Source organism: Balaenoptera acutorostrata, chromosome 15, assembly GCF_949987535.1.
Source record: "Balaenoptera acutorostrata chromosome 15, mBalAcu1.1, whole genome shotgun sequence".
In the NCBI taxonomy this organism is placed as follows: Eukaryota; Metazoa; Chordata; class Mammalia; order Artiodactyla; family Balaenopteridae; genus Balaenoptera; species Balaenoptera acutorostrata.
Genome location: NC_080078.1, coordinates 1859505 through 1881868, shown reverse-complemented (window position 1 = coordinate 1881868; position 22364 = coordinate 1859505). Strand labels below are relative to the sequence as shown.

Sequence of the window (22364 nt, the reverse complement as noted above, 5' to 3'; positions counted from 1 at the left end):
AAAGGGCATTTATAACAAAACCACAGTTAACACCATACTCAACAGAGAAAAGCTGAAAGCTTTTCCTCTAAAATCAGGAACAAGACAAGGATGCCCATTCTTGCCATTTCTATTTAATATAGTATTAGAAGTCCTACGTGAACCAATCAGACAAGAAAAAGTAATAAGAGGCATCCAAACTGGAAGGGAAGAATAAAACTGTCCCTATTTGCAAATGGCATAATACTATATAGAGAGAACCCTAAAATCTCCATCAAAAAACTGTCAGAATAAATTAATTCAGTAAAGTTGCAGGATACAAGATTAATATACAGAAATCTGCTGCTTTTCTATACACTAATAATGAACTCTTAGAAAGAGAAAGCAAGAAAACAATCCCGTTTAAAATCACACCAAAAAGAATAAAATACTTAGAAATAAACTTAACCAAGGAGGTGAAAGACCTATACTCTGAAAACTATGAAACACTAACGCAGGAACCTGATGAGGATATAAAGAAATGGAAAGATATCCCACGTTCATGGATCTGAATAATTCTTATTGTTAAAATGTCCATATTACCCAAAGCAGTCTATAGATTTAATGCAATTCCTATCAAAATACATGTTACATTTCTAACAGAAATAGACCAAATAATCCTAAAATTAATATAGAAGCACAAAAGATCCTGAATAGCCAACATAATATTGAGAAAAAAGAACAAAGCTGGAGGTATCACATTCCCTGACTTCAGACTATACTACAAAGCTACAGTAATCAAAACAGTATGGTACTGGCACAAAAACAGACACGTATATCAATGAAACAGAATAGAGTCAGAAATGGTCGATTAATCTACAACAGAATAGAGAAGCCATGCATTTATAGTCAATTAATCTACAACAAAGGAGGCATGACTATACAATGGAAAAAGACAGTCTCTTCAATAAGCAGTGCTGGGAATGCTGGACAGCTACATGTAAAAGAATTAAACTATTACATTTTCTCACATCATATACATAAACTGAAGATGGATTAAAAACGTAAATAAAAGACCACAAACCATAAAACTCCTTGAAGAAAACATAGGCAGAACACTCTTTGACATAAATCATAGCAGTTTTTTTTTTTTTGATCTATCTCCTAAGGCAAAGGAAACAAAAGCAAAAATAACCAAATGGGACTTAATAAACAAGCTTTTGCACAGCAAAGGAAACCACTGACATAGCGAAAAGACAACCTACTGAACGGGAGAAAATATTTGCAAATGATATAACCGATAAGGGGTTAATATCCAAAATGTATAAGCAACTCATGCAACTCAACATCCAAAAAAACAAATAACCCAATTAAAAAATGGGTGGAAGTCCTGAAGAGACATTTTTTTCCAAAGAAGATATACATATGGCCAACAGGCACATGAAAAGATGCTCAACATTGCTAATCATCAAAGAAATGCAAATCACAACCACAATAAAATACCACCTCACACCTGTCAAAATGGCTACCATCAAAAAATCTACAAATGATAAACGTTGGCAAGGATGTGGAGAAAAGGGAAACCTTGTGCACTGTTGGTGGGAATGTAAATTGGTGCAGCCACTATGGAGAACATTACGGAGGTTTCTTAAAAGACTAAAAATAAAACTACCCTATGATCCGGCAATTCCACTCCTGAGTATATATCTAGAAAAAAATGAAAACACTAATTTGAAAAGATACATGCACCCCAATGTTCATAGCAGCACTATTTACAATAACTAAGATGTGACAGCAACCCAGGTGTCCATCAATAGATGAATGGATAAGAAGATTACACACACACACACACACTCACAATGGAATATTACTCAGCCATAAACAAAAATATTTGTCCATTTGCAGCAACATGGGTAGACCTGGAAGCCACAAGCAGACACGTGTGGGCTTTGTGTCCTGGAATTGGGCGCACGGTGGCAAACCCCAGCTGGTTGGTCCGATGCACTTGGTCCCACTGCATTCCTGAGTCCTTCATAGTCAGGCATGTTAAATAAGTCAGACAAAGACAAATATTATATGTTATCACTTATATGTGGAATCTGAAAAATATAATAAATGAATATAACAAAACAAAAAGACTAACAGATATAGAGAATAAACTAGTGGTTACCAGTGGGGAGAGGGAAGGAGGGAGGGGCAAAATAGGAGTAGGGGATTAAGAGGTATAAACTACTATATAAAATAATCTACAAGAATATATTATACAGCACAAGGAATATAGCCAATATTTTATAATAACTTTAAATAGAGTATAGTATATAAAAGTATTGAATCACTATGTGGTACATCTGAAACTCATATAATATTGTATATCAACTATACTTCAAAAAGCAAAAATAATAAACTGAAAATCTGAAGGGTTATGCTCTCAGGGTAGTAATGACTCAGAATTAAACTTGCCCCCTCCATCCTGCTCCAAATCTCAGGGAACCATAGATAAGACTGACTTGGTGCTAAGAGAAGCAAAATCAAAATGCAACAAAGTTCCTGAGAAGTCAGAGCTACAGATCTGCCCTTTCACTGATTTGAGACCCAGGGATGTGTAAGCTGGCTGGGCAGAGAACTCCAAGCAGTGAATTTGGAATGATGGGGGCCCCTTCACCCTAGGCTTCCAAGAATCCCCACATATAAGTTTTTGAAGCCAGTGATCACCACACATTTAAAGATGACCAAGAACACGTGAAAACAACAAGCCACGAGCAGACATGTATGGGCTTTGTGTCCTGGAATTGGGCGCACGGTGGCAAACCCCGGATGGTTGGTCCCATGCACTTGGTCCCACTGCATTCCTGAGTCCTTCATAGTCAGGCATGGCCAAATGACTGACGTCTGGGCCGAAGAGTGTAGGTGGTAACAACTGTGCAACTTCTGGGCCTCACCCATAAAAACCTCCATCTGAACCTCTGTGCTCTTCTCTCATTTCTGGATGCCTGGCCTGGACCCAAACTCCAGGGGAATCTTAGGAACCATGGGTTGATGATGAGAAGGCACCAGAATGAAGGGACCTGGGTCCCCAGTTCACCACCTGCAGGAAAGCTGCCCAATGGAGAAACACCTACAGTGCACTGCTCTGTGGTCAGTGAATAAACCTGCATTAGTTTAAGCCATGAAATTTTAAGGTTTGTTTGGTAAGTAGCTAGTGTTACTATAACTAATATAGACATGGGTTATAAAACAACTGAGCTTATTAGGTTTAAAGAAGTCAAAGGTAAGCTTGAAAATATCAGCACAGGGCTTCCCTGGCGGTGCAGTGGTGGAGAATCCGCCTGCCAATGCAGGGGACACGGGTTCGAGCCCTGGTCTGGGAAGATCCCACATGCCGCGGAGCGACTAAGCCCGTGAGCCACAATTGCTGAGCCTGCGCGTCTGGAGCCTGTGCTCCGCAACGGGAGAGGCCACGATAGTGAGAGGCCTGCGCACCGCGATGAAGAGTGGCCCCCACTTGCCGCAACTAGAGAAAGCCCTCACACAGAAATGAAGACCCAACACAGCCATAAATAAATAAATAAATAAAATTAAAAAAAAATATATCAGCACAGAACAGGAAGCTAAAGTGTTAACAAATGTTTAAAAGCACAAACAGAATGTAACATACAAAAATCAAAAGATGGAAAATAGTGGAGAGATTAAAAGATGTGGACAAAATAATGAGATCTCAGATGTATAGATCTCAGTTCTAGGAGGAGAGAAAGAGAAAGGGGGGGGTGGTGCTAGAGAGAGAGAATTTCGATCAGAGAAAAGCACTTTGAAAGCACAGTGGCTGAGAATTTGCCAGAACTGATGGAAAACACCAATCCAGATTCAAGAATCCCAATGAATCCCAAGAATAAATTTAAAAATTCTCACCTATCCATGGTAGTAAAATTACAGAAAAACCAAAGACAATGGGAAACAATTTAAAAACATCCACTGAAAAGATAGGCTCCCTCCAAGAATAGCAGTTAGACTGACAGTGACCTCTTGGCTGCAACAATGGAAGCCAGGGGATGGTGGAATGCACTCAGTATGTTTCAGTGTGTTAGAAGGAAACAGCCACTAACTTAGAATTTATACTCAATATATTCATGTATGACAGTGAAGACATTTTTAGACAAACCAAAACACATACTTTTATTACCAGGCTCTCCTGTTACGCTTGTTAAAAATGAAGGTTCGGGACTTCCCTGGTGGCACAGTGGTTAAGAATCCGCCTGCCAATGCAGGGGACACGGGTTCGATCCTTGGTCCAGGAAGATCCCACATGCTGTGGAGCAGCTAAGCCCGTGCACCACAACTACTGAGCCTGCACTTTAGAGCCTGCAAGCCACAACCACTGAGCCTGCATGCCACAACTACTGAAGCCCATGCACCTAGAACCCATGCTCCGCAACAAGCCACCGCAATGAGAAGCCCACGCACCACAACGAAGAGTAATCCCCGCTCACAACTAGAGAAAGCCCGCGCACAGCAATGAAGACCCAATGCAGCCAAAAATAAACTTTTTTTAAAAAATGCAGCTTCAAAAAAAAATGCAGCTTCACAGGCCCCACTATGGACCTCCTGCTTCAGAAACTCAGAGGGCCCAGAAATCTAAGCACTGCCAAGCGATTTACATAGTCACATGCTGGCGATTTTCCAGGGTTTGGACTAAGGTAGGGCTTTGCAAGAGACTGTGCTGGAGATGTCAGGTGCCCAGCCTGAAGGGTCTTGTGTGCCAGCCTGCTGACAATGGGGAGCCGTGGTAGGCTCTAGGCAGGGGAGTGAGAATGACCAGGTTTAGATAGATTGCTTCAGCCAGAGAGGGTAAGATTAGAGGAAGGGAAGGCTGCTGGAAGGAGGCCCTTTGAGAAATGACTGCAGGAATCCACGAGGCAGGCAGTGGATGCAGCTAAGTGTTGTCACACGTGCAGGGCCCTTGTCCTATCCCAGTGCAGCTGACCCACTAGCACTGGACATGCAGGTCCAGGGCTCAGAGAAGTCTGACAGGAGTCCTAACCTGTCAGCGTGAAGGCTGTGTGTGAAGCCAGGGAACTGAATTAAATCACTCAGAGGAGGTGGGCAGAGCAGGAAGAGGAAAGGCTGACCCACACAACCCTGGGAACAGCAGTTAAGGGCAAGGAGGGACTAAAGGAAAAAGCCAACACCTTCTTGTTGACTACCTTCTTTGTGAAAGTCACAATGTCAGGCATTTTATTCACCGTGTCTCAGTCAGTTCTCAACAGCTTGGGGAGGTCCATCCCCAAGCCTAGACAAGGCCAGGCTGAGCGGAATTAAATGACCTGCCCGAGGACACAGCAGCCTGTAAGTGGTGAAGCCAGGGTTTGACCAGGTAGGTCCGTCTGATGGGCGTTTGCCTTAGTGAAGGAGTGAGACGACAGACCTGCTAGGCCTGCACCAAGAATGCAAATTCTGCCCGAGACACCACCACCTGCTTTCCACAGGGCACAGGATCTCCCAGGAGCAGGTCTCCTGCTGTCCATACACGCCTCTCCCTCCAGGAAGTTTCTATGACACAGCAAAGGACATGGGCCTTTCCAGAGGCTGTGGGGTCTTCACCTCTCAGCCCAATCTAAAAACTGAGGCTAGTCAGAGGTTTTGCCAAATGCCTTTCCTGCAGCTATTGACATGATTGCGATTTTTCTGCTTTAACCGGTTGATGTGATGGATCACTTTGATTTTCAAATGTTGAACCAGCCTTGCATACATGAAATAAACCTCACTTGTTCTTGGTGTATAGTTCTTTTTATACATTGTTGGAAGCAATCTGCTAATATTTTGTTAAGGTCTTCTGTATCTATGATCATGAGAGATACTGGTCTCTAGTTTTCTTGGATATTTGTCTGGTTTTGGTATTAGGGTAATGCTGGCCTCACAGAATGAGTTAGGAAGCATTCCCTCTGCTCTATCTTCTGGAAAACTGTAGAGGACTGGTATAATTTCTTCCTTAAATGCTTTGTAGAATTCACTAGTGAAACCATCTGGGCCTCATGCTTTGTTTTGGAAAGTTGTTAGTTACTGATTCAATTTCTTTAACAGATACAGGCCTACTCAGATCATCTATTTCTTTTATCAGTTTGGCAGATTGTCTTTCAAAGAATTGGTCCATCTCACGTAGGTTATCAAATTTGTGGGCACAGAGTTGCTCCGTGTTCCTTTATTATCCTTTCAATTATCATGGGATCTGCAGTGATGTCCCCTTTTATTTCTGGTACTAGTAATTTGTGCCTTTTTTCTTAGGCCGGCTAGGGGCCTACTGACTTTATCAATCTCTTCAAAAACCAGTTTTTGGTTTACTTGATTTCCTCTGTTGATTTCCTGTTTTCAATTTCATTGATTTCTGCTCTAGTTTTCATTATTTCTTTTCTTGTGCTTACTTTGGGTTGAATTTGCTCTTTTTCTAGTTTCCTAAGGTGGAAGCTTAGTTTATTGATTTTAGATGTTTCTTCTTTTCTCATATACGCATTCAATGCTATAAATATCCCTCTGAGCACTGCTTCTGCTGCATCCCACAAATTTTGGTAAGCTGTAATTTCATTTTCATTCAGTTAAAAATATTTTTAAGTTTCTCTTGAGATTTCTTCTTTGACTGTGCTGGGTGCTTTAGAACACTGAGACACTTACCTCTGGGAGGCAGAGTAAAATCCCCATTTTACAGATGAGGAAACAGGTCAGCCCAGGGTCACATGGCTGGGAAATGGCAGAGCTCGGACTGGTGTACCATCTGTTTGGTAACCTGAGGACCAGCCCAGACCTCAACTCCCCTGATGTTACCACTGCCAACTCTACGTGCCTGGTGAGTTGAAATGGTGAGCTCTGAACTGCTACAAGGTCAAGCTGATCCTGGGGGTTCAGAGACTGAAAACCTGGCTTGGTTAGACCTGGGGTCACTATCGCCAGGGGCCAGGGACCAAGGCCAGACACTCTCCAGCCTGAGCTGTTTGCTCTCTGACTTTGGGTGTCCCTGGGGCATGGTGGGATCCAAGCAGAGGAACCACCCCTCCATGCCAAGGAAGCACGTGGCCACTGTGTAGAGGGTCCCACCCCAGATGTTTCTCCAAGCCCCTACCAGGCCTGGGGCCTACCCCTGGGCAGTCTTAGAACACTGTGCTGACCCAGTGGCACCGTCAAATCACATTTATTTTGAGTAGAAAATAAGCCACTTCTTCTGCAATACATCAAAATGTGGGGCTCTTTGAGCTTGCTGGGCTCACCTGGTCCTGACTTCCCTGGAGGGTCCCTTGTGCAGCCAGGCCAGACTAGAGCCCTCAGGATGGCAGGGCCCGAGGACGGGACGTGGTGCAGCAGCAGGGTCCTGGGGAGGTCGCCACAAGGCGGGTCAGTAGCAGTCGGCCTCGTTCTCCCCAAGGACGCCCACGGCAGCCAGCATGTCCTGCAGGAGTGACTGGGGGCTCTTCTCCACGTGGTCACTGCTCTCAGCCAGAGTGTCCCGAAGGCCCTCCAGGTCTATAGACCTCAGCACAGCCATGACGGCCCCAGGCTCCAGGTACCCCAGGGGCTGACCCTGCTCACCTGCCTGCCATCTCTGCAGGGTGGCCTCCACAGAGGCCACGTTGGGACTGTCCCCCGCCTCCTGCGGGCTGCCACAGAGAGCAGCCTTGGCCCTCAGGAATAGGAGAAGATCACAGGACTTCTGGGCCACAGGTCGATCACAGTCAAACAAGGCACGGAAGGCAAACTCAAAGAGCTGCACACGGCAGAGCACCTGCAGGGCCTGGGCCAGCGTGCCAGGCGGGGCTGCCTCGGGCAGGGCCTGGGCCAGCGTGCCAGGCGGGGCTGCCTCGGGCAGGGCCTGGGCCAGCGCGCCAGGCGGGGCTGTCTCGGGCAGGGCCACGGCGCAGGGACAGTGGGAGCCGCGCGGGCCCAGCAGCTGCCCCAGGAACACCAGCGCCAGCTCGAGGCCCTGGGCCCGCACCTCCCAGTCCGGGTCCCTGCTCGCCGCCTGCAGCACTCGGGCCACAAACCGCTCCGGGTCTTCAGCTACGTCAGCATGGCCGTCCCTCAGCCACTCGGTGAAGACCTGCATGACGGCCCTCCGGGGGAAGCCCTCTGAGTCTGCGCAGAGGACGTGCAGAAGCTCCACGAGCAGGCTCTTCTGGAGGATGGGGTGGGAAGAGGGGGGAGGGGCCAGGGAAGTCGAGTTCCCGCGGACGGGCTCGGGGGGCAGCAGGGAGAACCCACCCAAGGACCCCCTGCCACACTCGGCTTCCTTCAGGCAATGTGCCCTTCAGCCCCCATCTGCCCACCGTCAAACGGGGGTGGCCATGTCCAAGTGACAGGGCTTCCGGGAGGCGGAGCCGGAGATTCAGGGGACACGCCCGAGCCCGAATGCCACCCCTGGGCGGCAGACCCACTCCACCCCAGCATCAGGACAGCCGCCAGGTGGGCACACGGCCACAGGACCCACTGCCTCCTACCTGCTGAGCCCCTGGGCGCTCAGGGCTGGCAGGGGCGGCAAGCAGCCCCCAGCTAGACAGCTGCCCTGTGGCGGTCACTGCGCTGGCGCGGACGTAACTCTCAGGGTCTTGCAGAAGCTGCTTGGTGAGCTCGGGCACCTCTGAAGCGAGGAGCGCTTGTCTGAAGCCGGCCTGCCCTGGGGGTCCAAGCAGCCACAACCAGCTATGACCAAAAGCTGAGTCCACAGCCTCTCCTCCCTCTCCCAGAGGCAGCCTAGGTGGTCCGAGTTCCCAACTACCTGGGGACAACAGTGTGCCAAGGCCAGGCCAGCCCTCCCACGGGGCCCCGCCCCGCCCCCGGCCCCGCCCCCTGCACTCACCTCCCCAGTGTCTGGTCATTTGGGTCAGGAACTCGAGGCCTGAGTCCCTCACCTCCCAGCAGGGGCTGCACAGGCGCTTCTGTAGCACAGGAAGCAGCTCTGGGGCAGGGGGAACGGTTCAGAGGGGCCCGGGCCATGTCCACCCTGCCTTCCCGCCCAGCCCCCAGTCGCCTCCATCCCTGCTCCTCCCTTGGTTTCCCCTGGGAGGGGCTGGGATTACCCCTGAGGAACAGCTGGGTGCGGGGGTCCAGGTCGCAGCAGCCGGGGGTCTTGGGTGAGCTCAGGAGCCACCTGAGTGTGGCCTGGAAGGCCTTCTTCAGAACCTGGAGCGGGAAGAGTGGGGCTGCAGGGCCAGGAGGGGTGAGCTGGCCCGCCTGCCCCCGTCCACCTTCCAGTGCCCCTGCCCCTGCCCCTGCCCTGGGGTGTAAGATGGGGACAGGGTGCGTGGGGAGAGGGAACACTGGACTTCATTTTTACGAGGCAGAAGCCTCTGGAAGCGGCAGACTGGCATCCAAGACTAGCGAGAGAGAAGAGGAGGGGGCAGCTCTTGTCAGGAAGCCCCACTAACGGGGAAATGAAATTTCTGCACCAAAACAGGAGGAACTACCCACGGCACCTTTTCCTGAAAGCCCCGGAATCTGCCAGGCCTATCATCCAATCTCCCCACTGCCTGCTCAGTGCACATGCTAATCCTGCACCTCCAGAGCATGACTCAACCCTGGGGCTACAAGAACGGGGAGATTTGCAGGAAACCTCAGTGAGAGTTTGGACCCCAAGCGTAAGGCCCACCTGGTTCTAGTTTACATCTCTCATGGAGAATTCCCTGTAAGACTGGATCCTCTCCCTGCTTTCCACAGCCCGGTGACCCCTCACTCAATCTCCACCAATGCCAGGCCCCGGGCCGAACCCTGTGCAGCTGCCTGCCCCTTGAAACTCACTTTAAGAAGCAATTCTGGGGACTTCCCTAGTGGCGCAGTGGTTAAGAATCCGCCTGCCAACGCAGGGGGCACGGGTTTGAGCCCTGGTCCGGGAAGATCCCACATGCCACGGAGCAACTAAGCCCATGCGTCACAGCTATTGAGCCTGCACTCTAGAGCCCGCGAGCCACAACTACTGAAGCCCGCTGCACCTAGAGCCCATGCTCAGCAACAAGAGAAGCCACTGCAATGCAAAACCCGTGCACCGCAACAAAGAGTAGCTCCCGCTCACTGCAACTAGAGAAAGCCCCCACGCAGCAACAAACAGCCAAAATTTTTTAATTATTTAAAAAAATAAAAAAAGAGGCAATTCTGGCCCCGGAGAGGCCTGCAGGGGTGCCCTGCCTCTGCCTTCCTCCCCCTCCCCTTCCCCCCCCCCGCACCCTGCACCCTGTGCGTGTACCATGGAGCTGGACTCAGGGCTCATGAGGTACTCCAGGAGAACGGAAAACACCTGCGTCACCGACTCTTGAGGGCCTGAGACAGACGTGGATGGCTGAAGCACCCAACCTCCTACCCTGGGGCCTCCCCAGCCCGCAAGTGTGGCAGCCCAAGGAGAACAGGGGGCAGAACCCATCGGTCAGCTGAATCCCAGCCCCTGCCCCAGAGGAGACGCGCGGAGGACAGCAGTCTGGGGACATCTCTGCGCAGCTGTGGGGCTCGCCCAACACCCGAGCTGTGCGGAGAGAGCATTCTCACTTACCGGCCCCCTGAGACAGCGCCCCCAAGAAATCCAGGGCAGCTCGCTGGACCCGGCCACAGCCCACCAGGATCGCACAGAGGCGGCCGCCCACATCGGAGGTGGGGGCCGCTGAGCCACTGCAGAGCCGCAGGACCGTCACCGCAGCCCCAAGCAGGGGAGCCTGCGGCCAGGGCGAGGGGCGCTGGGGCTGGGGGAGAGGGAGGGTCAGTGCAGGCCACAAGTCCCACTGCCAGTGTGGAGCCGGGCCGGGCCGTACCTACCAGCGGCTGCAGCAGCCCCAGGTGGGCGAGAGCGCAGCACAGGAGACCCACGCAGGCCGACTTGGAGCAGAGGAGCGTGTCCACCGTCATCGGGTCGCCTGCGGCCCCACCCAGCAAGCCTGGAGGACAGCCAGAAACAGCTCCCGGTTAGCGGGCACCTCCTGCGTGGCCACCACAGGCCTTGCCGCTGGTCACTGCTTCACGCCAGAGACCAGGCCCGGACGTTCCGAGCAGGTGGCTCGTCCAGGGCGGCGTCCAGCCGGCCGGAGCTGAGGTCTGAACCTGTCTGCAGGGCTCTCGAGCAGTCCCACTCTCCCTGCAGCCCATGCCCGGGCTGGTTTCCGATGGTCAGAGGCCCATCTCTACGCTCGACATGCGGCTCCGAGGCACAGCTGGGCCCCCTTCTCTAATCCTCACCCCATCGTGCGGCTGAAGCAAGCCAAGTCGCAGCGAGAAAACTCACTCTCCCATCGCAGAACTGACCTTCTGGGAGGACGAGCGCCAAGCCCGTGTGCCCGCTCTGGGTCAGGAACCATCCACGTGGCCCAGGCCCCCAGTAACCACCACCAACTGCCAGGGTCAGCTGCTCTGGGGGCCGCTCCAGCTGATGCCCACAGGGGGCAATGCTGCCCTATGAACTCCCAGGTGGGGACGCGAGCAGCAGTCACACCCGGGGCGGCAGCCGACACCGCAGCCACCTTCACTCTTAGGTGGCGTGGCAAGCCAGGTACCCCGCTGCCCATCAGCCCGCCCTGGCCCCAAGGACGTTCTCAGGACCCCAGGGTCCTGCCTTCCTGCACCTGCCCACCCTTCCCAGCAGCCTACCTGGAGGTCCAGGGGCCTGAGCAGCAGCTTCCAGGACACAGGCCAGGGGCTGGAGGAGGACGCCGAAGGCCTGGGTCCTCAGCGCCTGTGGACTGAGGGCAGAGGACACGGTGAGGGCTTCCCTCGCCCTCAGGCAAGCTGGCTACCCTCCTAATAGCCCCAGCAAGTCTGGGCCAAAGGGGTCAGTGCTGGGGATCTGGACACCCCCTCGAGACACAGCTTCCCTGTAAGCACTGTGACCGGCACTCACAACGCTGGCTTGGGACTCCAAGGAGCTGCTAGGAAGCACCACCCGGGCCCCGGGAAGAGCCTGGGCGAGGCCTGGCCACACCCACTCCAATGGGCAGTGCCTGCTCAGGGCCAAAGGGATGGGATGGCCCACCTCCCGGAAGTACTCCCAATGCTGAGATATCCTTTCCTACGTTCTGGAACATGGTCTCGCCGATGTGCTTGGGCCCAGGGTGGCTGGGAGGCCGAGCTGGTACAGAGCTCTCCCTCCAAGCCAGCTGCCCAATCCTTCCCTCTCCCTTCAGACCACTCCCTCTCTCTGAACATCCGGAGACCCTGGAGCCCAGAGCCAGGCTGGCATCGTATCCCCAGCGCCCTGTGCCCACTTTCACCCCAGACCTGGGCCAACAAGACCGGCTCTAGTCCGCCCGAAACCCTGGAATGATTTCTCTTCCTTCCCACCTCTCCGGACCCCACACCCCCTTCCTGGTAGGGCGCACATCTCTCTCCCTCTGGGAATCTGTCCTGTCACTCCCGTCTACTGGGTCCCCCTCCACCGTCCCACAGCCCCTGGTACCCACCCCAGTGGCATGCACACGGGGCGGCCCAGGATCCACAAGGTGAGGCTACTGGGGAGGTGGCAGAAGGCAGCTGAGCAGATCCTGAGTATGAACCCAACCCTGCTCTGAGCAGGGCTGCTCCGAGAGTCTCTTTTATCTTTGGGGAGCCTGTGAAAAAGCTATTCCACCACTAAAAAATGTAGAAGCCAGAGCCTGTGCCAACACCTTGGTGATAACCCACGGACTGCCCGGCCACGCCCCGGCCAGCCGCCTCTGACTGATCTCTGGTTTCAGGAGCTCCCCTGAAGTTCCCTGACCTCTCTGCCTGCCTCACACAACATGAACCCCAATCCTTACCAGTCCTGCAGTTTCAGGATCCCCAAAGCCAGAGGCCCGGCCTGTGTGGGGCTCAAGTGGCTCAGAGTCTGGGCCAACGTCTCCCACAGGCCACGGTCAGAACTCGGCACAGAAGAACTGCGGAGGAGCCCAGGAAAGGAACGTCATTCCCCCGTCCAGCCCACACCGTGCCCGGGGGTCTGCTGTGGCCTGGGCTGGGTGTGCCGGCTGAGACGGAAGGCCCTTCCCGGGTGTGCGGGCTTTCAGACCCCCTCTGGTGTCCCCTCTACTCAAGGCAGCGTTCTCGGGCAGCCAGTGAGATGTGGCCCAGGTGTGATGGCTGCCCCAAGACTTCCCAAAGAAAACGAGCCCCCCCTCCTGCCCACCCCACCAGCTGCGCCCCGGGGGCCTGACCGGGCCACGCTGAGGAGGAGATCCACGAGCGAGTGTGAGGCTGGGACAGGGTCTTTCTCGAGCAGGCGGGCCACGAGGGGGCTCAGCCGCACCCACAGGCCTTGCGTCCAAAGGCCATGGCAGTGCCCGAACACGGTGGTCAGGACATTCAGGGCCTGTGTGACCTGCGGGGTGGCTATGGAGCACAGGGAGTCTTCGATGTGACACACAATCTTCTGGGCACATGCTGGCCAGTCACAAGCCTGCGGACTGCAGCGGCCCTCGGCTGGGCCTCGCATCGCCAAGTCTAGGATGTGCACCAGGAGCTGCCCGGCTGCCGAGGCCACAAACAGGCTGGAATCTCCCTGCAGGGAGAAGATGGTGTCAACAGCACCTGGGGAGGGGGAGGGACAACGGGTGGGGAAAGAAACAGGGTTCAGCTGGAACAGAGTCCATGGTGACAGCAGCGACGCGGAAACCACTGAGCAGCTTTAACCACTGGACTTCAGAACCTCGCGGACAGAACTCAGAAACCATCCAATGCGGAGGCACCGTTAGAGGCCCAGCCTCCCCGCTACTCAGAGGCACAGGAATCAGACGGAGGGATCACAGGGCGAGGGGCTTTAGAACCCTGGCCACTTTGGATTCTTCTCATCAGTTTCAAAGCCACCCCCACTGCTGGGTCTCACCTACAAGCCACAGGACACTGTACACCCTTGAGGGGCCTCCAACCCTTGGTTACCCCGAATGTTCCTCACAACAGCCCTACGACACCACAGCCACTTTCACGTCCGGAGGAGGAGACCCGGCAAGGTGCAGTGGCTTCCCAGGAGCCGCACAGCATCAGGCACAGCGAGGGCAGAGGCGGAAGGCAGGGCGGGCGGGGGCACTCACCACAGGCGGCAAGGAGGCGCAGGGCACTAGGGTGCTGTGCCAGGGTGCGCAGGCCCTGGATCCAGCCGCTGCGCACAGCGGGGGCCGTCCAGGCCGCTCCTCCGAGGGGGCCCGCCTCCCCGAAGAGCATGGGCAGCAGCTCCCCCTGCTGGGAAGCAGAGGAGGAAGTGGTGACCTGAGCAAGGTCCCAGGGGACCACACATCGGCGATGGCTTTTCTACCGTTCACAGCTGGTCGAGGCTCTTCTTTGGGGGAACTTTCTCGTGCGCTGCCGACACAAAGAGCCTGTGAGAGGTGGCAGGTGGCCACCAGGGCCAGCCGATGGCGGCCACCACCCTGCCACCTCTGCCTTCCAGGGGAGAGAACTTCGGAAGGAAGAACTGGGTTTTCCATAAAGGCTCATCAACCCTGTCACCGTTCACTTCAGAAACCCTTCCCCCAACTGCAACGCCCAAGGTTCCCCTCTGACCATGACATGCTGCGCTCAAGGACCCCCAAAGGTCTCCACAGCCAACTGGGCTCTTGTGCTTGGCACTCGGGGTCCTCCAGGGCACCTGCCCTCCTCCAGGTGTCCCCTACCCTGGATTCCCCAGCACGCCCCATGAGTCAGGCCTACCCCCCCATACACCTGCTCAAACCCCTTACAACCCGGCTGCAAGACCACTGCCCCTACGAAGCTGGCCACCCCACCCCGTCAGCAGGCAGTGGCTAACTCCCCGCTCAATCCCCATCTGCTCGTGGACGTCCACAGGACAATACGCATTGTCCTGATCTGCTGCCACGTGCACAAGATTCTTGTTCACTACAGGGTGCCAACACAACGAGTGGGAAACTCGGGGGCTGCCTCTTACCAACGGAGCCCCTCACGGGTGTAGCTACTAGCTCTGAGCCTTGTCTATCTTGACAATAAAATGCTGGTCCCCACCCTCAAGTCATCTCAGACTCCAGGGTAAGGGACCACAGGGCCTCGGAGACACACTTCCAGTCACTCAAGGATGACTCCAACTCCGCCAGGGCCTCGAGGCCTTGAGGGGTGTTGCTGGAGGCGGCAGCTCACAGGGCAGGCCCTCTGTGGGACCTCGCGTCACCGAAATGCCCCCCCAGAGCTACAGCCTCTCCCTGGGGGCAGCTCGCAGCCAATGGGAAGGTACAAAGGCTCGGGCCCCTGCCTCAAGTAGTTTGTCCACATGTCCCCTGCCCAGACACCAGCTACTGATGAGCATCTGGCTGCTGAAGGGCCCTTAGGGCTGCCAGGCCCCCTGGGAGCCTGTGAAGGGCCAGGTGAAAAGGGAACAGGAGCCCAAGCCAGTGCCATGGGCCCAGGACAGAGAGCAGCCTTCCACTGCGACTCAGAGCCCGAACCTGCCCCTGTCCCTCGTCCCCACGTACAGGGGGCCAACCACCAGACTGAAGGGCAGTCAGCGGCCTTCTAAGCCTCTAAAGCCATGGTCAGCCTTGGGAAGGAAGAGGAGGCCCTGGAGAAGTAGAGATGGGAACTGGGAAGTACTCAGGAAATCAATGAAGTTGGGGAAGGCCATCTGACTGGGACTGAGGATTTACTTTCAGAGAAACAGATGGTGTAACAGAACATTCGAACAGTGCGACCCTTCAGGGTCTAGTGTGTGCTCTGCCCAGTTCTGTGGGATTCTTATATTGAGCTTTCACTGTCTCCTAATCCAGGAAAAAGATGAAGACTCCTGACCTGCTTACTGGCCAGGGCGCCCGGGATAACATGAATGTGATTTTGTAAACTGAGGTGTTTTACCAACTGCAAAGCACCAGAGGTATGGGTGGATTATCACACGTGAAGTAATTTCCTAAAACACACCTCAGTGCAGAACACCCTGGGAAGCCTGTCCCGCAGCGAGCTGGGGTGGGCTGGGCCCCTGGAGCCTGCGCTGCTGGACTGAGGAGCACCTGTGAAGGGTGGTGTCAGAGCAGAGAGCCAACCCCAGCTCTGCCTTATTTTAAGATGTTCCCCGTTCACCCCAACACCATTCCTGGTGAGTTTTTCAAAGGAGAATTATACTCAGGAATAAAAACCTTGCGGTACACGTCAAGACACGGGGGCAAAACAAGGTTCGGAGACTGCTTTGTGTACCTGCAGGAGAAGGTGGGCCACTCAGGTGGGAGGACCCAGGCTCACCTGAAGATACTGGAAGCAGTCTTCCTGGGCTGCAAATATCCCTGCGAGGCGGAGTGAGAAGGAGAGGATTCTGGAACTCAGGTCCTGGGATTTCAGCACGTGGAACAGCAGCTCTACCAGGCAGGGATTCTCCTGTAGTAACAGGAGGCTGGACCCTGGAGACAGGCCCAGCCGGGAAGCATGTCACCAGGGGCAGAGCGCACGCCTCCCTGAGGGGCCATTCTTCTGGCAGCCCCCAGACTCCCTTTCTCTCAGGCTATTAGACTTAGCAGTCCAACCGGGAGGAAACAGTTGCAACAACTGCCACGAAGGATCCGTAACTTTAATTCAATGAGGGGGGACAATGTAGAAAGCCAATACCTTAACAACAGGCAAGGGACTTGGACAGAATATACAAATGGCCAGCAAACCACGAAAGATGTTCTGCCTTGCTGATTATGAAAAAGAAATGCAAATTGAAGCAGAAGACAATTTTCACCTCTCCAATGGATACTTTTCTCTTAAACTGAGAATACGAAAGCAAGAAGCACAATGGAACAGGCATTCTTTTCCAGACGTGGCATCTAAAACGTCTCTTCGCGACTGCTCTGTCATTCCAAAGCGCTGCCGGGGGTGGGGCAGGGGAAGGGGGAGGAAACCTGGGGCAACGCTGGGAGGGCTTCCACTGGGAGGCCCTTGTGAAAGGACGATGAACGGCACAGTAAGGAGGGAAAACCAGGGTGAAGGAGAGAGAAGCAAGAATCAAAGAAACCAAAAACGTGGGCGAACCTAAAAAAGCACTGATTTTAAAAATTAAGTAACTTTTGAAGGAGTTTAAAACAAAACAGAATCAAAACACCAGACGACAAACCACGGAAGACTGGACCGAGCTGGAGTTAAAGTGCCCGAGGCTCCGTGTGTGGCTGGCGCAGAAGACAGAGATTCTAGCTGACTTTCGACTTTTAAAATCCAGTTTGCACGTTAAGAGTAACCCCCCAAAAACGTAAGCAGAATGCTTCAAAACTTCACTTCAAAACCAGAAAGACTGAAAAAACAAAAGCTTTATTAATCCGATGGGGGGCAGAAAAGGAGGTAAAAGGCACAACGACAAGGCATGGAAAAAATGTTTGAAATGCAAAAGAATATAGTAAAAATAGGTTCCAATATAACAGTAAACTCAACAAATGAAACAAATTAAACTGTCCATGAGAATAAAGAGCTGTGCAGACTAGATCAAGAACCAAAGGCTAGCATCACACTGTGTGCAAGAAACAATGAAGTGTGACAACACAGAAGGCCACATTTGTAAAGGCTGAAAAGATACAGTTGGCAAATCCTAATTTTTAAAAAGCTGCTGCAGCAAGAGTAATATCAAACAAAACTGACTTTAAAGCAAAAAGCTCTGTCAGAGTTTTAGAAAGGAAGTCATTGCTCAAACAACCAAATCCTGGAAGATATAACAGTCTAAGACTGCACATACCTAACCTAACTTCAAAATATACAAAGGGGGGAAAAAAGGCAGAATTTCAAAGAGAAATTGTTGAATCCACCATCTTAGTTTAAGATTTTCACATATCTCTCAAAAACAATTAAGCAAACAAATTAGCAAGAACATCACAGGTTTTAACAATGTAAACTCGAACTAAGGAACAAGTATGGAGACTATATTCTTTTCATCATGTACAACACTGAGGAAAACACAGGCTGCGGGAGGAGGGAATAGAGATTAACTGCTAATGGATACCAGGTTTCTTCTAAGGGGATGAAAATGTTGCAAAATTAACCTTTGGATGGTGGCAAAACTGTGTGAATTTACTAAAAACCACTGAATTACACACTTTAAATAGATCAATTTCATGGTATGTAAATCAAATCTCAAATAAAGCTATTTAAAAATAATTTTTAATAGAGTTACCGTATGATCCAGCAATCCCATTCCTGGGCATATATCTGGAGAAAACCATAATTCGAAAAGATACATGCACCCCAAAATTCATCGCAGCACTATTTACAACAACCAAGACATGGAAGCAACCTAACTGTCCAGCGACAGATATGGATAAAGATGGGGGGGGGGGGGGGGGGGGGGGGGGGGGGGGGGGGGGGGGGTGTGTGTGTGTGTGTGTGTGTGTGTGTGTGTGTGTGTGTGTGTGTGTGTGTGTGTGTGTGTGTGTGTGTGTGTGTGTGTGTGTGTGTGTGTGTGTGTGTGTGTGTGTGTGTGTGTGTGTGTGTGTGTGTGTGTGTGTGTGTAGAAAGGACTATCAGCCATAAAAAAGGATGAAATAATGCCATTTGCAGCACCATGGATGCACCTAGAGGTTATCATACTAAGTGAAGTAAGTCAGACAGAGAAAGACAGATTATCATACGATATTACTTATATATGGAAAAAATGATACAAATTAACTTATTTACAAAACAGAAACAGACTCACAGACATAGAAAACAAACTTATGGTTACTAAAGGGGAAGGGGGGGTATAAATCAGGAGTTTGGGATTAGCAGATACAAACTACTATATATAAGATAAACAACAAGGTTCTACTGTATAGCACAGGGAGCTAGAGTTAATATCTTGTAATAAACTATAATGGAAAAGACTCTGAAAAAGCATGTGTGTATATATATACAAAAAAAACAAATCGCTTTGCTGTACACCAGAAACTAACACAACACTGTAAATCAGCTATACTTCAATTTAAAAGTTTTTTTTTTAAATTTAACTACTAGGCCACAATTGAGGACTCTATAAATACCAAAAAATAATATCCTATAGAGAAATCTATAGAATATGTGCAAAAATGGTCTGTGTACTATGCCACGATAAAAGCCTCAACAGATATAAAAGAATCAAAAAACAAATACTTTCTAACTCCAATGAAATAAATCAGAAATCAGTAACAAAAAGACTGAAAAAAAACCCCATGTCATGAATCTAAAGATACCCTTTAAATATTGATAATTTGTGGATGAAGAAATATTATAATGAAAAGTATGAAATATTTGGAAGTAAATCACAACAAAAGCACCGCATAGTAAGACTTGCAGGGTGCAGCTAAAGTGATACCTTCAGAGACATGTGTAGCCTTAAATGCATCTAGTAGAAAACAAGACAGACCTAGATATTCAACTCAAAAGAGGGTAAAAGAACAGGGTAAACCAAAGAAACAAATAGCAGAAATTCATGACACGTAACCCACACTAAAACAATTATCAGCCAAACATTTACGTGAGCAGATTTACGTAAATAGAAAGCCATTATGTCATTATTTATAATAATGACACATTAGAAACACAGACATCTAACAACAGTGGACTAATTGTAAAATTAAGGTCCATTTACAGAGCAAACTGACATACAGTCAATAAAATCAACGTGTCAGTGGGGAAAACACCCACTAGGACAGTAAGAGAGAAAAAGCAAGATATCATGTTGTATTTACGGTGTGACCTCATTTTTATAAGAAAAGTACAGAATTATGATGTGTTAAGAAAAAAGGTTGGAAGGAAAAAAATGTTCGGAGTGGTTTAATCTTCCTCTTTACTCCTCTGTGCTGTTCAAGTTTTATATAAAGAATATGTATTACTTACATAATCAGAAAGAAAAACCGATTTCTTAAAACAAAAAAAATGCAAACAAGAAGATAAGTTTGTCCCGTGGCCTCGGCAGCCACCTAGCATGGCCTGAATAACGGGAGGCCTGCAGCTCAAGCTCTCCTGACCATCCCCTTAGGCTCAGCTTGCCGTGTGCCCAAAGCCAGGGGGAATCTTTAAGATATGAAGGAAGGACACTGGACAGACAGTCCTTCCCGAGGCCAGGGGAGCCCAGCACCCTCTGGCCTCCGGGGAAAATCACCAGCAGCACCCTCACCCTTACCCGCTTCGGTTACTGTTGTAAACCAGTCCAGCAGCTTCTCCAAACAAGTGTCGTCTGCCACAGGCTGCCTGGGGTCTGCCAGGACGGCACAGAGGGCAGGGAGGAGCCGGGAGCACTCTGGGTCCATGACGAGGCTGGGGTTCCTGCAAAGGCAATGTCAGGGCCAGACCCCACCTGCCCTAGTCCCAGGCAGTCCCCACGCCCGCCCAGGCCCCAGGACTTTCACCTCAGGCCAGGTGACCACAATCTTCAGACGGAAACTCCAAGCTGCCGGGATCGATGTAAAGCCTCAGCGCAGGTGGGACCGGAGGTTGCCAAGAGCAAGCAGAGCCCTCAGTTCTGGCGGTGGAGATGGAAGGGAATCTGAAGTACAGCATGAGGCCTGAGCAGCTCAAAGTCGGCCAACCTGGGACGCTGGTGGGAGGCGAGAATGAAGGGAGCACGAAGCTGACCGAGGCTGCAGGCGGGCCAGAGCGAGGGGCGTGTGCGCGCTCTGGGGCCGGCCACGTGCAGGAGGCAGAGCGGCTCAGTCCAGACCGGAGGTGTGTGTCTGTCCCTCCCAGGGTCAGTGTGAAAACCCTGCAGCAGGAGTGTGCGGGGGGGAAGGCGCCCTGCCCACTGCCGGTTCCTCCCGGGACGGCAACTGGACCTACGTGTCCGGCCTGGGAAGGGTTCAGGGAGCCCGTCGGTCCTGTGCTCAGGGAGGGCTCTTACAGGGGGGTGGGGTGGCCAGTGACTCTGCCGGGTCAGGAACAGGCTTGCCTGGGCTGGGGCGTCTGTCTATCCCTGGCCAGGCTCAGTCCTTGCGCAAGGCGCCCTCCCCGTGGACCCCGCTGAGGACGCCAGGCCGGCGGCCGCGGTGGTGCCGCGGCCCAGCCCGGGCCACACACGCGGGCCCCAGGCTGCTCTCCGGCCCTGGTCCCGGGCCCCGAACTCCGACCCCGCGGGGCCCGCCACAGCGACCGCAACCCCTTCCCTGGCGCGCGCCTCACCCGCTTCGCGTCCGTCACCGCTGCAGGCCCCGCCCCGTGCCGTGCGACCCGCCGGGCTTGGAGGGGGCGAGGACGGGGACCGCGGGCGTGGGGAACCGTGAAAGCGCCCTGGAGGCGACTCCGAGAGCCCAGAGGGCCCAGGCTCGGGGAACGAGCTCAGGCTGAGACAGACATGCCACCGCCGAACGCGTCCACCAGACCCAGCACCCACCCCCACCCGGACGCTCACAGATAAGTGCTCGGGGATCCGGCAGGCTTTGCGCCCGGAAGACAGGGCTTTCGGCGGAAGGGGAGTGGCTATGCGTGAAGGGGCGTGGCCTCGCCGGCCAAAGGACCACGTGTCTGGGCGGGCAAGCGAAGCAAAGCGCCAGCCGCGTAGTAGACAGATCTTCCTCCGCTTGCAATGGGGTTTCATCCCGTTTGTAAGTCCAAAATGCATTTAATGCCCCTAACCCACCCAACATCATAGCTTAGCGTAACCTACCTAAAACTTGCTCAGAACGATTCCATTAGCCTACAGTTGGGCAAAATCATCTAACTCAAAGCCTATTTTTTGGGCTTCCCTGGTGGCGCAGTGGTTGAGAATCTGCCTGCCAATGCAGAGAACGCGGGTTCGAGCCCTGGTCTGGGAAGATCCCACATGCCGCGGAGCAACTCGGCCCGTGAGCCACAATTACTGAGCCTGCGCGTCTGGAGCCTGTGCGCGGCAACGAGAGGCCGCGATAGTGAGAGGCCCACGCACCGCGATGAAGAGTGGCCCCCGCTTGCCACAACTAGAGAAAGCCCTCGCACAGAAACGAAGACCCAACACAGCCATACATACATACATACATACATACATACATACATACATACATACATAAAAAGAATGTAAGCAGACAAGAATATCATTAAAAAAAAAAGCCTATTTTATAATAAAGCGTTGAATATGTCATGTAATTGATGGAATACTGTACTGAAAGTGAAAAACAGGATGGTTGTCTGGGTACAGAATGGCTGTAAGTGGATGGTTTTTTACCCTTGTGATTGCGTGGTTGCCTGGGAGCTGCAGCTCGCCGCCGCAGCCCAGCCTCATGAGAAAGGATCCTACCTACCGCATATCGGCAGCATGGGAGAAGATCAAAATTCCAAATTTCAAGTACGGTTTCTACTGAATATGTATTGCTTTTGCACCATTGTAAAGTCAAAAAACTGTAAGTGGAAGCATGGAAATTCTGGAACCGGTTGTAACTAAGAGAAAGTAAGTGAAACAACAGATGCAGGAAGGGCAGGGGGTTTGCGGAGCCCCAGGAGAAGGAGAGGAGCAAGAGGTACTGGCGCATAGGTAGTTTAGATCGTGAAGGCACTTGTCTGCCACGTGAACAATACCCCGAGGAAGCAGATGGAAGTTAAGAAGGTGAGAG

General features: G+C 52.2%; 1 protein-coding gene across 8 annotated transcripts; it reads right to left on the bottom strand.

The window, feature by feature from the left end:
* Positions 1 to 227: 227 nt before the first annotated feature.
* Positions 228 to 21222, bottom strand: BRAT1 (BRCA1 associated ATM activator 1). Of its 8 annotated transcripts, none has more exons than XR_009005423.1 (16): positions 20962 to 21222; positions 20196 to 20383; positions 19970 to 20112; positions 16114 to 16268; positions 13968 to 14115; positions 13095 to 13467; positions 12702 to 12818; positions 11557 to 11648; positions 10732 to 10850; positions 10472 to 10658; positions 10172 to 10245; positions 9012 to 9114; positions 8792 to 8890; positions 8433 to 8608; positions 7209 to 8110; positions 228 to 1987 (listed from the first exon to the last, which is right to left on the bottom strand). XR_009005423.1 is itself a non-coding variant. In XM_028164620.2 (15 exons), the coding sequence occupies exons 3-15, from the start codon at positions 20094 to 20096 to the stop codon at positions 7334 to 7336; spliced, it is 2547 nt and encodes an 848-aa protein (XP_028020421.2). In that variant the 5' UTR covers positions 20097 to 20112; positions 20196 to 20383; positions 20962 to 21222; the 3' UTR covers positions 7117 to 7333. The 8 variants fall into 8 exon arrangements, 6 of the variants coding, with proteins under 6 accessions (XP_028020421.2, XP_057385247.1, XP_057385248.1 ...); XR_009005424.1 differs by lacking the exon at positions 228 to 1987 and adding an exon at positions 2054 to 2814; XM_028164620.2 differs by lacking the exon at positions 228 to 1987 and having other exon boundaries at positions 7117 to 8110.
* Between the last annotated feature and the right edge of the window lie 1142 nt (positions 21223 to 22364).

Excerpts from the sequence above, each read along its gene's own strand:
- BRAT1 (XM_028164620.2), bottom strand. The coding sequence starts at position 20,096 with ATGGACCCAGAGTGCTCCCGGCTCCTCCCTGCCCTCTGTGCCGTCCTG. Across the intron at positions 10,851-11,556 it reads TCAGGCCCCTGGACCTCCAG|GCTTGCTGGGTGGGGCCGCA; the intron begins GTAGGCTGCTGG and ends GCTGTCCTCCAG. Across the intron at positions 10,246-10,471 it reads GGCGCTGTCTCAGGGGGCCG|GCCCTCAAGAGTCGGTGACG; the intron begins GTAAGTGAGAAT and ends CGTCTGTCTCAG.